The sequence below is a fragment of the Helicoverpa zea genome, chromosome 8 (genome assembly GCF_022581195.2).
Source record: "Helicoverpa zea isolate HzStark_Cry1AcR chromosome 8, ilHelZeax1.1, whole genome shotgun sequence".
NCBI classification, from domain to species: Eukaryota; Metazoa; Arthropoda; class Insecta; order Lepidoptera; family Noctuidae; genus Helicoverpa; species Helicoverpa zea.
The window spans coordinates 518,439-531,460 of NC_061459.1; the positions used below are offsets into that span (position 1 = coordinate 518,439).

At 35.2% G+C, this 13,022-nt stretch overlaps 2 protein-coding genes across 2 annotated transcripts; one reads left to right on the forward strand and one right to left on the reverse strand.

Moving 5' to 3' along the window:
• The first annotated feature begins 813 nt into the window (after positions 1–813).
• On the forward strand, positions 814–5,144 carry LOC124632430 (protein ARV1). Its single transcript, XM_047167272.1, has 7 exons — positions 814–1,034; positions 1,198–1,317; positions 1,586–1,707; positions 1,962–2,110; positions 2,285–2,353; positions 4,381–4,545; positions 4,904–5,144. Exons 1-7 carry the CDS (start codon positions 936–938, stop codon positions 5,017–5,019), a joined length of 840 nt encoding a protein of 279 aa, XP_047023228.1. The 5' UTR covers positions 814–935; the 3' UTR covers positions 5,020–5,144.
• LOC124632431 lies at positions 5,138–8,657 on the reverse strand. Its single transcript, XM_047167273.1, has 2 exons — positions 8,465–8,657; positions 5,138–8,389 (listed from the first exon to the last, which is right to left on the reverse strand). Exons 1-2 carry the CDS (start codon positions 8,529–8,531, stop codon positions 8,055–8,057), a joined length of 402 nt encoding a protein of 133 aa, XP_047023229.1. The 5' UTR covers positions 8,532–8,657; the 3' UTR covers positions 5,138–8,054.
• Between the last annotated feature and the right edge of the window lie 4,365 nt (positions 8,658–13,022).

Consider the following 13,022-nt stretch of genomic DNA (forward strand, 5'->3'; position numbering starts at 1 on the left):
CGATGTGTAATCAAAACAATAGAACAGATCACCTGACCTCAAAGCATCTTGAATATACCGTTGCATAGATTGCAACGCACTGCAATCCATTACAAATTAAATAGAACGGCAAAAACTTCGGTAATGGCGGATATCGTTACACCGCGTCGTACTTAATAGAAGTGCCAATGAATCTAAACTGAAATCAAAAACTTTATAGTGGGAGTGAGACTATCCCACTTCTGATCTTAAAAACCAGAAGCAGGTTTGTTTAACGAGGAAATTACAAGAAATGGTTTAAACATGAAAATCAACTAAGATTAGTCAAGAACGCGGCAAAATCTTATTCTGTCAAACGATAACATGTCTTGTCACAATGACGTTCGAAAAAAGAATCTTCCAAGCATAGATGCACGGCTGAATGGCGAGGTGTCTATGGTCGCTCGTCTCTGCTGCCCTCTTTGTAACTACTGGCAGCTAACAATAGACTATAGTCCTGCTGTATTAAATTAGAATCTTATGCATACCTACATAAAAAAAAAATCAAAACCTGCTAGCAGTGCTAGCGTCCTCTGTGCCGAAGACGTTGAACTAAGAAGCGTTCAGTGTAGCCGTTATGTTATAATAATAAAATAAATAAGGGAATCACCAGTGCTTATGTAAATATTGCAGCTTCTAAAAAAATAAAGCTAAATGTAAACGCATTATTAATTTATTAATTAATTCGCTGATTATAATTCAAAAACTTTACATACGTTTAGTTCTCTCAAAACATCCATTTGACGATTGACATTTTATATGGATGACAAATGACAGAAAAGACTGTCAGTCTTTCGATGACAGCAAAACAAACGATATTTTAATTTATTTTCAGATAATTCAGCAGATATAGATCTCCATTTCACAACCAAAACGACGATGTGAAACTGAAGTCTTAACAATTCACATTACTTAAAATGGATGAAACGGAAGAGTATAAGTGTGTGAATTGCGGGGAAGCAGCGTCCGCACTTTATAGGACATATGGACCGTCGGTATTAAAATTAACAAAATGTGTAAGTTGGAAATGCTTTTCCTTGTCTAAAATCTACTGATAAAGCCCCAAAGAATAACCAAATTACTGGATATCAACGTTTACTGTTGCAAGAATCTTAAATTAAACACAACTTGTTCGTTGTATTTTTTAGGGATACTAACGTTTTACTTAATAATTTTCAGGAAAAATGTAAAGGTATTGTAGACAAGTACATAGAATATGACCCAGTCATAGTGATGATTGATCTGGTATTGATGTCCAGAGAAGCACAGAGGCACATTTTGTACAACACAGAGTTTAAGGTAAATATTTATGAATATAATTGACTTCATACCAACAGAATTCATCTAGAGTTAATGTGGTAATCTACGCCTTTCTTCTGGAAGAGATCCGTTAAGATGATGAAAAACTTTCATTTACTAAAAATATATGAAACCATGCATTTTCTGTTTCTAAATGTTGGTGAACTTTTAACGTAAATTCTTGGTCAGTGGGTCGTCTTACTCTTTAAATAAATCTTGATAAATCTTAATTTTTCCTTAATTAATAAATCTTTTTCTCCGATTACAGTCTTTCTGGAAGTTAGCAATTATTTTGATAATGTTAGAGACGTATGGCGTGTGGAGAAGTGATAGCCTGTTCAGTATTGGAGTGAATTCTGTCTGTGGCTTTGAAAATAATTCCACTAATTTGTAAGTATAACATCGGTAGTATGTAATAATATGTAGTACTTTGTATGTACAATATCTTACTTATTCTTATGGAGTTATTCTAAACTCAGTGGTGATAGTCTTTTCAGTTCCAGACCTCCTTTTGAACCTTAGCTTGAATATGATTAAGTTATTTCTTCGAGTTCCGCTGACATTTAATTTTATTCTGACCCTTAAAGTACTTCATAGTAAAACTTTACCATTGTTTTCTGAAGCAATAAATTATAAACTTACAGAAGTATACCAATCAATATATCCCACTCTGTTCCCGAGTCATGGAAGGTCAACTGCTGGGCGTGGTCTCACGTGGAAAAGAGTGATGAAGACAATGATCTCTTTATATGGGAAAAGGATTTTTACGTGCAGTTCACGTCTATACTCTGTGGTAAGTATTTTTTGGTCTGCTCTTTTGATTGAATAGCTGAAATGATAAAATACAAACTATAAGAGCCCTCAGAGGGCCCTAAGAGGGCATAGACACAGATCCTGTAAAATACATGGGATATGAGAGAAATAATCTCGAATCCTACATTAATACAACATTGTTTTACTTTTTCAGGTATACTAATATTTATAGCAACAGCACATCTTTTAATGAAAATGGTGTCACCATTCTCAACAAATAAAGGTAAGACAATTTTACCAACTTGTAAAGGCAATATAAATGTAATATGTTCTAGTATCTCCTGTTACCTACCTAACAACCCGTGCCAATCAGACATCATCTCATGTGATCTAATGATCTCTAAACACATGGAAAACACATGTCTTTCACAGGTTTATTTGTGATGCTGCATGGATCATGAATAAGCATAAGGTTTTGTGATTCACATTTTCTAAATAAAAAATAAAATAATGTCTTACTACAATAACGTAGGTATACCTTTATAAGGAAAATATTAAAAATAGACTCAATTACACCTGTCTCATTCTATGTTTGTGTTCGTTCACATTGCCCTTGCACATGATATCAGATCTCCTCATATGAGAACATCTGCCATGACCGATAATCCTCTGCCACGGCCAGGATACTATACCAATTATTTGCCAGCAATCCCAGTCAAATTCGTCCATTTATCTACTACTAGCTTTCCGCCCGCGGCTTCGCTCGCATAGAGTTCGGTTGGTTAGACTGGTGTCAGACTTACTGGCTTCTGACTACCCGTAACGACTGTCAAGGATGTTCATCATGTTTAGAAAAGTAAACTTGTGTGTCCTTAACTATCTCTAGGTTAGATACAAATCTTCTTTCTCATCTTAATTTATAAAATCTAAACAAATTGTATTCATTCGGTTATTCTGTTTTTCCTCATAGCTGTCAGCTCATACTAGGTACAAATGTAGCTAATGCTTATTTTACCTACTCTATGACCTTACTGAGCAAGGGCTTTTACTTCACCACCATGCGGACAGCTCTGAGGACACGGTGGAGCACACAGTCCAGGTGTGCACTGGAAGGGTACCGCCGTGTTGTCGTCGAGGCAATAGGCAGCGGCGACCTTTCGCGTCCTTCCCTGGTTCAAGCCATGGTCCGGAGCTAGAGGGAATGGGAAGCCGTCGCCCCTTCTGCGAAGCAGTCATGCTCGAGAAGGAGACGGCGGAGCGACTGCGAGTAGCACCTCTCATCCCAGCCGCTGTAGTGGACCAGGAAGACACCACGGGCGCCAAGGGTCGAGAGACGACTCCCGGCCACCGTAGGCGTCGGTCTGTGGGCGGTGAGTTCGGGTGGCTCATCGTTCCACCGTCTGCATAGACAACAGACCCGTGTCAGCGGCGCGCGTTGTTCCACTGGCTCCTCAGGGAGATGTCAGCAAACCCAGTGGGGCCCAGCAGGGCCAAGGCCTGCCGGGGCCGCGGGATTGTTCGAAAGAGTTACCGCTACCCTGGTCCATAAAACGCCTACTAAAAAACATGGGTTTTAGACAGAAAGAGTCTATCATTTGATGATTTACCATAAAAAAGGGCTTTCCCTTCAATGAAAAATATATTTTTTACGGTAATTTTTAGCGTTTATCCCGTCTTGTGACGGTCTATCCACTTCGCTCTATCCTCCTGAATAGACATCTTCCTCTTCGAGTTCGCAGATTTTCATGTCATTCATTACGACACTCAACCACCACGGTTTCGGCCTGCCTCTGCGCCTTTGACCGGGTATATTGAGATTGAGTATCACATTCACACTGCTGATGTCCTCAGGTGTCACTCCTTTTTACATGTCCGTACCATCGCAGCCGTTTCTCTTGCATTTTGTCGGCGACATCGCGTACGGATGGTACTGACATGTTTTTTGTTACGGCCCACGACAAAAAAACGTTTACCACCTTATACTTTGCATATTTATTTAGTTTTTGCTTTAAGACTACCCAATCTTATTGTTATAATATCACATTTTTAAAAAATTACAAAAATTACCGGTTTACCGGTAAAAATATTTTTACTACCGAATTTTTACCGGTAATTTTTGTTTTACCGAAATTGCATGCCCTACTATAGATGTTCTTTCTCAAGGTCAACATCTCAGTACCAAATTTTATTAAAATCAGTCCAGTGGTTTAGACGTGAAACCGTAACAGACAGACAGACAGAGTTACTTTCTCATTTATAATATTAGTTAGGATTAGGTTTACTCTCAACTGTTTTATCTTCTGTTTTCAGTACCAATAATGCGAGTGTTCAAAGCGTTCACATTGGCCGACGTTGGCATACTGTTCACACTGCCCATGCTCGTGTGGGGCTCCGACACGTCGGCCGACACACGGACCATACACCTGTTGCTAGTCTATTTGTATAGTTTCGTTGTATTCCTCAATGTTTTTAGTGGTGAGTATACTTTTACTACTTGTTTTAAGCAAAACAAAGTTTCTTAATAACTTGAAAACGGCTTGAGGGAACTGGAAAGACTTATTTAAATGAAAGATTACAATAGCTACATCTTTTTGCCATAGTGTTTTTTGGAAGAACTTTCAATTCAAGATTAGAATCTCTACTTATAAATGCAATGACTATGTTTGTCCGTCTCTTACGCTTTTTGCTAAAACGGCTGGTCCGATTAAAATGTTTGGAACTGTACAATGATAGGTGGTACCCTGGATTACCTGAATACAGACACAGATTACTTCTGTAATTTTGACAAGTATTTTCAACCAAATTAATAACATGCTAATTTCTTCTCTTTCAGTGACATACGAATGTCCAGTCCCAATTACAATATTAATTTTAATATTAAGCAATATTACAAAATATATAACTAGTTTTCATGCAACGCCAGTTCTTAGAAGACTATTTGCATACTGAAGTGAAAGTAAGAAGATCCATTAGACAAAATCAATTGAAGGTTGAATATTAGGAAAAAGTAAGAGCCATATATATTTTTATGAATAAAGTAATAAAAAGTTAATATAATAAACACTTGCACAGTATCACAGAGTATTTATTTCAAAAATATAACCTCAATATTTTACCATTTATGAGTCCACTTATATTGTAGCTTAATACATTGGAGTTTACATTATAATTTACACTTATTTAGCAGAAAAACAGTAACAGTCGCAAGTATTAGAAGATTATGATATTGATAAACAACATAGGCATGGGTGAATATGATAGTATAGTACATAGATATTCTAAAATACCGTATGAAAATAATGTCTATTAAGATAATGCTACATTCTCAGTGTCAAATACTGACCAGAATCAATATACTTATCATAGGCATTGTGACAAATAAAATGTATAAGATGGAAGTTCTCAGGATTATTCAAAACATAATAATATTATTAGGATGTTTAAAGTAAGTGTGATTTTGATCCATTATTTACTCAAAGGGATGTTTAATTTCTCCTAAATAGCTATACTTAGAGTTGTTTCTCTTTCATGCTGGCATTAGAATAATTTTAATATTTTCTCTGGTTAGGTTTTTGCAGTTGGTACTTTGCAGTAGTATTTTTTTAGTAGAAAAATATATAGGTAGGAATGTATGTACCTAACTTACTTAGATACCATATTCATATCTGTAGGCTACATACAAATATGGAAAATACAGAAATATAATGTATTCGTAATGATTACCTAATGCTAAATGCAATACTAAATTCGCGTGTTCGATATAGTTAATGTCAAAGCTGTGATACTAAGCCGTTTTGTACATACTATAAATAATATGCAATTGTCATTTTTTTATTTTTTCCCTATTCTAATCCACAATAAAAGCTAAATTTTTGTGCCAATTTATATCATTTCAATAACAAATGTTTATTTTGAATAAAATAGGTAAAAGTTAAATAAACATACAGATCTGTTATGATTACCTATTATTTAGTAACACAAAATATTTGGAAAAATATAAAAAATACATGTAATTACTAGTTTATAGTTCAATCAAATACTTATTGCAGTTTGGTTCAAACATTGCCTGCATAATTTGACATAAAATACATAATTTAGTTTATACAAAAAGTTATTACCTACAGCAAAATATACAAATAAATTGTGAAATTATATTATTTCGTTTATAACTGGCAACACCATTCAGTCTTTGGCTAAATTGAGCAGAAGCAAAATCTAAAAATGACTTAAACTAATAGTAGAAAACAATGATCGAAAAGTTTTAAAAATAATTTATAAATAATTATGCAACTAATTCTAAATAATGACATGCTTAAATAAGATACAAATAAAGAAAATAATAATGAGAACTTTAACACACATCACAAAAAGCTAAATTGCTCAGATGCTACTTTATTACATTGTTCACATAAACAGATTTATCTATGTTAAGAAATGATTATAACTGACCATGTAAATAATTAGCTCATATCTGCTGTCAAATTATAATGATTGATCAACATAATACTTTGACAAAATAATCATTGAATGGTCTTTTGTTGCTTTTTACAAGTATTTTTAAGTCATAACTAAACATCCTCCGTAGTTAGTTACATAATATTGTAAAATATGTACAGTGCTGTTGAATGATATTATATTTTAGAAGTTGCATTTACAACCGAAAGATAAATAATGGCACATTCAGATGAAAATAGTGTTATGATCTTACCATCAAAACCATACCGTTTCTAAACTGAGTCTGTAATAGTGTCAAAATTTGCCATTTAAATGTATATGATATCACTAGCAATTTTCACAAAATTTCGAACACTATTTTCATCTAAATAAGTCTTATATTAACAAGCTATCACATTGGATATCAGAGGAGTAACATTGTATTGAAAATTGAGTTATCCTATACTTTATCATAATTTATAGGCATCTGTTTACCTATACAGGCAAAGTGAATCATTGCTCACAAAGTTTGCATTTCTCATACACACATACAAAGTTCCATTCAAACACACATGCAGTAGGTAGAGGGCACACAGTGAAATTATGATGTCATTAATTTTATCACTTGTTGATGTTATTTAAATTCTTAATGGACATAATAAGCCATTGTTTGTTAATTTGTTTGAGATAAAGAAGAAAGTCTATTTGTTTTGTATCAGATGAGATAAAAGTTCACTCAATGACTGGAAATATTCTAAAGGTAGCAAATGACTGTGTAGAGTCATCATTTTCCAGATGTAATCTCCTGTTCTTTTCATGGAATGATGTGTTTAACAAATAATGAATGCATACAAAGCAACAAACAATACATAATACCATAACACTAACAACACATGTGTAAGTCAAAACATTTGTCTGTGTGAGTGAGAATATCAATGCACCTTTTATATTACACCTAAAGCTAACAACAACATAGAAAATATTTATTTTAATACATTGTAACATTTAGTATTTGGATGTGTTTTCTCTGACCTTTCTTGCTCATTTTAATCTTAGTAAAATATTTGGTCCAATGCCAATATCACTTTCCTTGACACATACACAATACAATGATGTTTTTTGTTACTTTCTCATTTATTAATTTTCCTGGGAAATATGATAATATCATCTTTCATTCTCTAAAATAATTTAGACAGTCCTAAAAGCTGAGTTCACATAATTTGTTACATTCTACACTACTTTCTTAAATGATTTATGCACCACCAGTAGAAGCCAATAAACTTTAGTGGGTACTAATTATGATTCAAAGGCGATACATCTTGTAAATTTTTCCTGTTACAGTATAAATAAACATTAATAAAGAGGAAAAAGACACAATATTGCATTGAAGGTATTCTCAGACTCTTGACAAGTTTCTTATAAAATAAAATGTTGATCTAAGCAACCAAAACCTCGGATTTACACAGTGACCATAACAAAACACATCCAATAACCCTTCCATTAAATATAACAATTACAAGCTATATAAATAAATTACAAAGGCAAGGCAACTAAGGGCTGAGCGGTGGGTCGTCGTTACCGATCATCACGTCTTCATACATGACATCATGTGTCCGTCTTGCCTCAATCTTCTGCCGGACGTAATCAACTAGATTATACTTCCTAACTACTAGCACGACGCCCGTTATGAGCAGAGTAAGCGTGAATATCGTTACTATAGCTACCGTCGCGCCATTGTGTGACCCTGACGCGTCTGCCGGCGTTTCGCAGTCGTCTCCAACGCGCACGAACCCATCCAGACAGACACATTCATGCGACGACGCATTACACCTCTGGTGCTCAGGACACGCCTCCAGCACCGTTTCATTGCAGGACAGGATGTGCTCTGTTAAAAAGAATAAACTCCGTAACACAGAATAAATTGATTCAATTAAATAATCGCTTGCTACTTAAAACTTACCCGAGCAGCCGTATTGTATCAAGTTTAAGAGCAATGTAGCCAAAATGTCGATTGTTTTCAGCCCCATGATGTAGTCACACTTCGCCAGGGTATATTCACATCACAATATCTTCTAAGTATGATTTTATTTTCCGTCTGTTTCAAAAACGAACAATACCTTTCTACGAGTAGCGCAAGCAAAACAAACGTCAAAAATATTGTGCTGTCATTCCTGTCAGATAGAGATGGGTAACTCAGGAGTGATAGATACAAATGATATGAATCATTCCATTTGAATCAATCACTCTTCATATCTTTACATATCCGAATGTGTCAGTAGTTCAGTATATCTTTCTTTACACCTCACTCACTCGTCGGTCATCGCGTCGGGTACTAACATAGACATAATATTAGTAAACAGGACTGCGCATATAAACCCAAAAAACGAGCCGAGTGAAACAGTTAGTACGGAGGCTGTCTGTCCCTTTCTAATAGGGTGACTATGAGATTAAGCTATGTGAGACAAATCCGAATTTGCTAAGATTATTAAACACAGATTAGTATTGAAGTTTTAACTTACGCAGTTTGTGACCTTAAGATACTAATAAAGGCTTTTAATAATTAGCGGAAATTAGCAGTATAAAAGCAGGAAGATTCGAAGTGAAGACTGTTTTTTTTGTATTTCTACTTCATATATAGACTGCTGAGCCATTTATGTCGCCTTTCTTCAGTTTTTGGGAAGCTATAACAATAGTGTAGTGTATGCAGGTACATGTGCATCATTGTATAGGTTATGTCATTATTATGACGCCTCGTGCGCATACGTCACTCGGTTATAAATACCGGATCGAGCGGTGGGGAGTCAGTCGTTGTCAGACTGTCGACCTGTGTGGTGGTGCGTTGGCGAGTCGATTAACATAATAAAATGAGCGTACAATACATTGGCGACGAGGATAAAACCGTGAGTGTTTGGACCAACAGTTACCTATTATCTAATTTTTTAATTTTGAACTACCTATTAGTTCTGTGATCCAGAAAAATATTTGATATACAAGGTTATACTAAATAATTTGTCCTATTCATGCCTATACCAAATTAATGTATGCTAAATAAGCTTTGACAACAAGTAACCTCTGACCGATGTTAACATTCAATCATATTAAAAAGAGCAAAAGGAAAGAAGGAAGGGAAGAGAGTAGAATGACAAAGTATACATAACTTTTATGTTCATGTATGTATCACCCGAATTGCAAACAAATTTTAACCTTTTTACGTAATTCTTTGTTTAAGTTTACCTTGTTACAATTCTAATGGAAGTAGCAATATTTATTGCAGGTGTTAATATTTATCAAATGAGTAATTTATAATACAAAATCATTACTTAGTGATCAGTTTACTCATTCTTAAACCTGCATCAAAGTTTATTCAATAATAGGCATTTATTGGAAGCAATATAAAGTTGCTGGTTGTTGAATTGTCGTCAAGACGACTTTAGCAGTGGTGGGATTTCCTAGAGGATATAATACAATAACCTATTTGCCTTATAATCAATTGTGTTTAATAATTGTTGTGCTTGCATGCCAACAAGGCGGAATGTACACGGATCTTATTATGTTGTTTACAATCCTATTTTGTAAGTGCCTGCATTCTAAGCAAATAAAGACCTATTCTATTCCAAAAATCTGCTGGTCATTAAATTGACAGCTTGACGGTTAGCAGTAGTGTATATCTACTGGTCATTAGATTGACAGCTTGGCAGTTGGCAGTAGCGTGTATCTACTGGTCATTAGATTGACAGCTTGGCAGTTGGCAGTAGTGTGTTTCTACTGGTCATTAAATTGACAGCCTGATTGTTGGCAGTAGTCTATATCTACTGGTCATTGAATTGACAGCTTGATGGTTGGCAGTAGTGTGTATCTACTGGTCATTAAATTGACAGCCTGATTGTTGGCAGTAGTCTATATCTACTGGGCATTGAATTGACAGCTTGATGGTTGGCAGTAGTGTATATCTACTGGTCATTAAATTGACAGCTTGGCAGTTGGCAGTAGTCTATATCTACTGGTCATTAAATTGACAGCTTGACAGTTGGCAGTAGTCTATATCTACTGGTCATTAAATTGACAGCTTAACAGTTGGCAGTAGTCTATATCTACTGGTCATTAAATTGACAGCTTGACAGTTGGCAGTAGTCTATATCTACTGGTCATTAAATTGACAGCTTGACAGTTGGCAGTAGTCTATATCTACTGGTCATTAAAGTGACAGCTTGACAGTTAACGGTAGTGAACGTCTACTCGTCATTCAATTGACTGTACACGCATAAATTATCTGGCGATAGTTGTCAACTACTGCAACAACTAAATAGTAAATCTTGATAATTTTTATATTTTCTGTGCCCGGTGATTTGGATCATAAAAAGCTTCCAAACTTAACTTCTCAGAGTCTAGTCAACAACTTATACCTGCTATATTGTTCTGGTACTTAACTAACTTAATTCAAGTGCTTGCAATATAGAGGATATTACAAGAACAAACTGGTGGGTTATATACTCAACGGTTCTACAAATGACAAACATGTGCTAGGTATCTAGTTAAACAAACAGCACATTGAGGGACCGTAGTGGGTTGGCCATGGATGTTGAAGAACTCGCCCAGCTATACTGGTATGTATTCACCTATGCACAACATCCAAGTCCATCAACACCTCTAGTGGGTTGCCTACCCATAATAGTGTTAATTATAACAGTTGCTCAGTCACCCTAGGTATAATTTCAATACTTTTACTTTATTTTGCTGTATTAAAGAGGTTGTTATACAACAGAGATATTCCAGAAGATACAGAACAGTAGAACAGCATACAAGCAGCTAGCTAGCTGGAAAATGTGGATCAAAATTTCGGTATTCAATAGATAGAATCTTTGGTAAACATGCTAGCTCACAATTGTAATTTCAGTACTTTAGGTTGATATAAAACTCTTAGATCAAAAGAATATGGAACTAAGCATTGGAGCAATCTGTGATTTATTTGACAATGCTACTTTATCTACCCAACTGCCTCGTTGGTCTAGCTGTCGCAAGCGCGGCTGATGAGTTGGTGATTGATACACCCGTGCATCGGAAAGCACGTAAATGTCGGTCCTGCGCCTGATCTCTTTCCGGTCGTGTCGGATTGCCGTCCCATCGGGTTATGAGAGTGAAGGAACAGTGAGTGCACCTGTGTCTGCGCAAATGCTTGTGCACTATAATATGTCCTGCGCAGTTGGCTAATCCCCTTACGTGAGTACAGCCGCCGTAGCCGATAATCGGCTAGGAGGACATCATCATCATTTACCCAACTGGGCCTTCTCATCTGTGACAAAAAATCTTTTAAGGATGATACCTGGAAGGAGTTCCAATGTAGATACTTACTCTGGGAACTGTCTAATGATGATTAGCTCATGGATGATTGTTGCAATCAAGTTCTCAAAAGTTGATGATTGCGTGTGCTTTTAAAACCTTCAAGATTCAGGCTTGAATGAATTTTAATTGGTATCTTAGCCTCTTTTTTATTGATTTACATTGGTGTTTACAAATAGTTTAACAAAGTGGCCCTCATTATAATATTGTTATTTGCAAATTATGTTTTACAGTATTGCAGTACCAATAAGCAGTATAAGTACATTGAGAGTTGTGGAAGAATATGCTTCCATAGGGGCGAATAACATAACCATATATGAACGTATATGAAATAGAATCCATTTATTGATCTCAAGTTAATAAATCATCACATTAATATATTCTTGAAGTGCACACCTACTTGTAATATAAAGTTGTGTAATTTCCTCAACCCATCCCATAAGATGAGATCCATATGGGTGGTGGGATGGATATCTATTAACAAAATAATGTCTTGTGTCCATAGCGTTAGGGTTAATAATAATTGATCTTAGAACACCAATCTTAGGTTACCGTAAGACAATTGGACTCGCACGAGAGGTAAAGAACTTTATCACTATTTACATTTATCGACATTTATTACTCTTTTGTGCTAATTAAACTACACAGTTGCGTCGACATTTGGTTAATAATAACTAAAATATTATTAAGTTCCTAAGTCCTACTGCAATATATAATCTGAGTAAGTGTTCCTTAAAGTATAGGAAGTAAAATTGCCCTTAGTCACCAAATCGTTTAAAAATTTACTGGGGTGCTGTCCCTATAAAAGATAATAATATTTTTATATTCTGGTTGTCTAACTAAAACAACGTAGATAAAGTCAGCTGCAATAAAGGGTAAGCGCTTTTGAACGAAACTATAAACATACTTATGCAGCCAACTATACTTACATAAAAACAAAAAAAAATATTACGTTACCTATACGCGGTCATGAAATTGGAAAAGCGTAAAATATTAAAAATGGAAGCAGCACAAAGCTGATCATCAAATTGATGAGGTCAAGTATGACATGAGAGCAGCATAGCTGCTCATGAAATTGAGATATAGAATTAGAATCCCACATTTATCTATGTGTAGACAAATGTTTTAGAAAGGTTAGCGGTTGTTTTGCAAAAGGAAAATTGCATCGACTAGAAAACTGT

Coding starts and splice junctions, on each gene's coding strand:
- LOC124632431 (XM_047167273.1), bottom strand. CDS start 8,531: ATGGGGCTGAAAACAATCGACATTTTGGCTACATTGCTCTTAAACTTG. Junction 8,390..8,464: donor GATACAATACGGCTGCTCGG/GTAAGTTTTAAG, acceptor TCTTTTTAACAG/AGCACATCCTGTCCTGCAAT.
- LOC124632430 (XM_047167272.1), top strand. CDS start 936: ATGGATGAAACGGAAGAGTATAAGTGTGTGAATTGCGGGGAAGCAGCG. Junction 1,708..1,961: donor GAAAATAATTCCACTAATTT/GTAAGTATAACA, acceptor ATAAACTTACAG/AAGTATACCAATCAATATAT. Junction 2,111..2,284: donor GTTCACGTCTATACTCTGTG/GTAAGTATTTTT, acceptor TTACTTTTTCAG/GTATACTAATATTTATAGCA.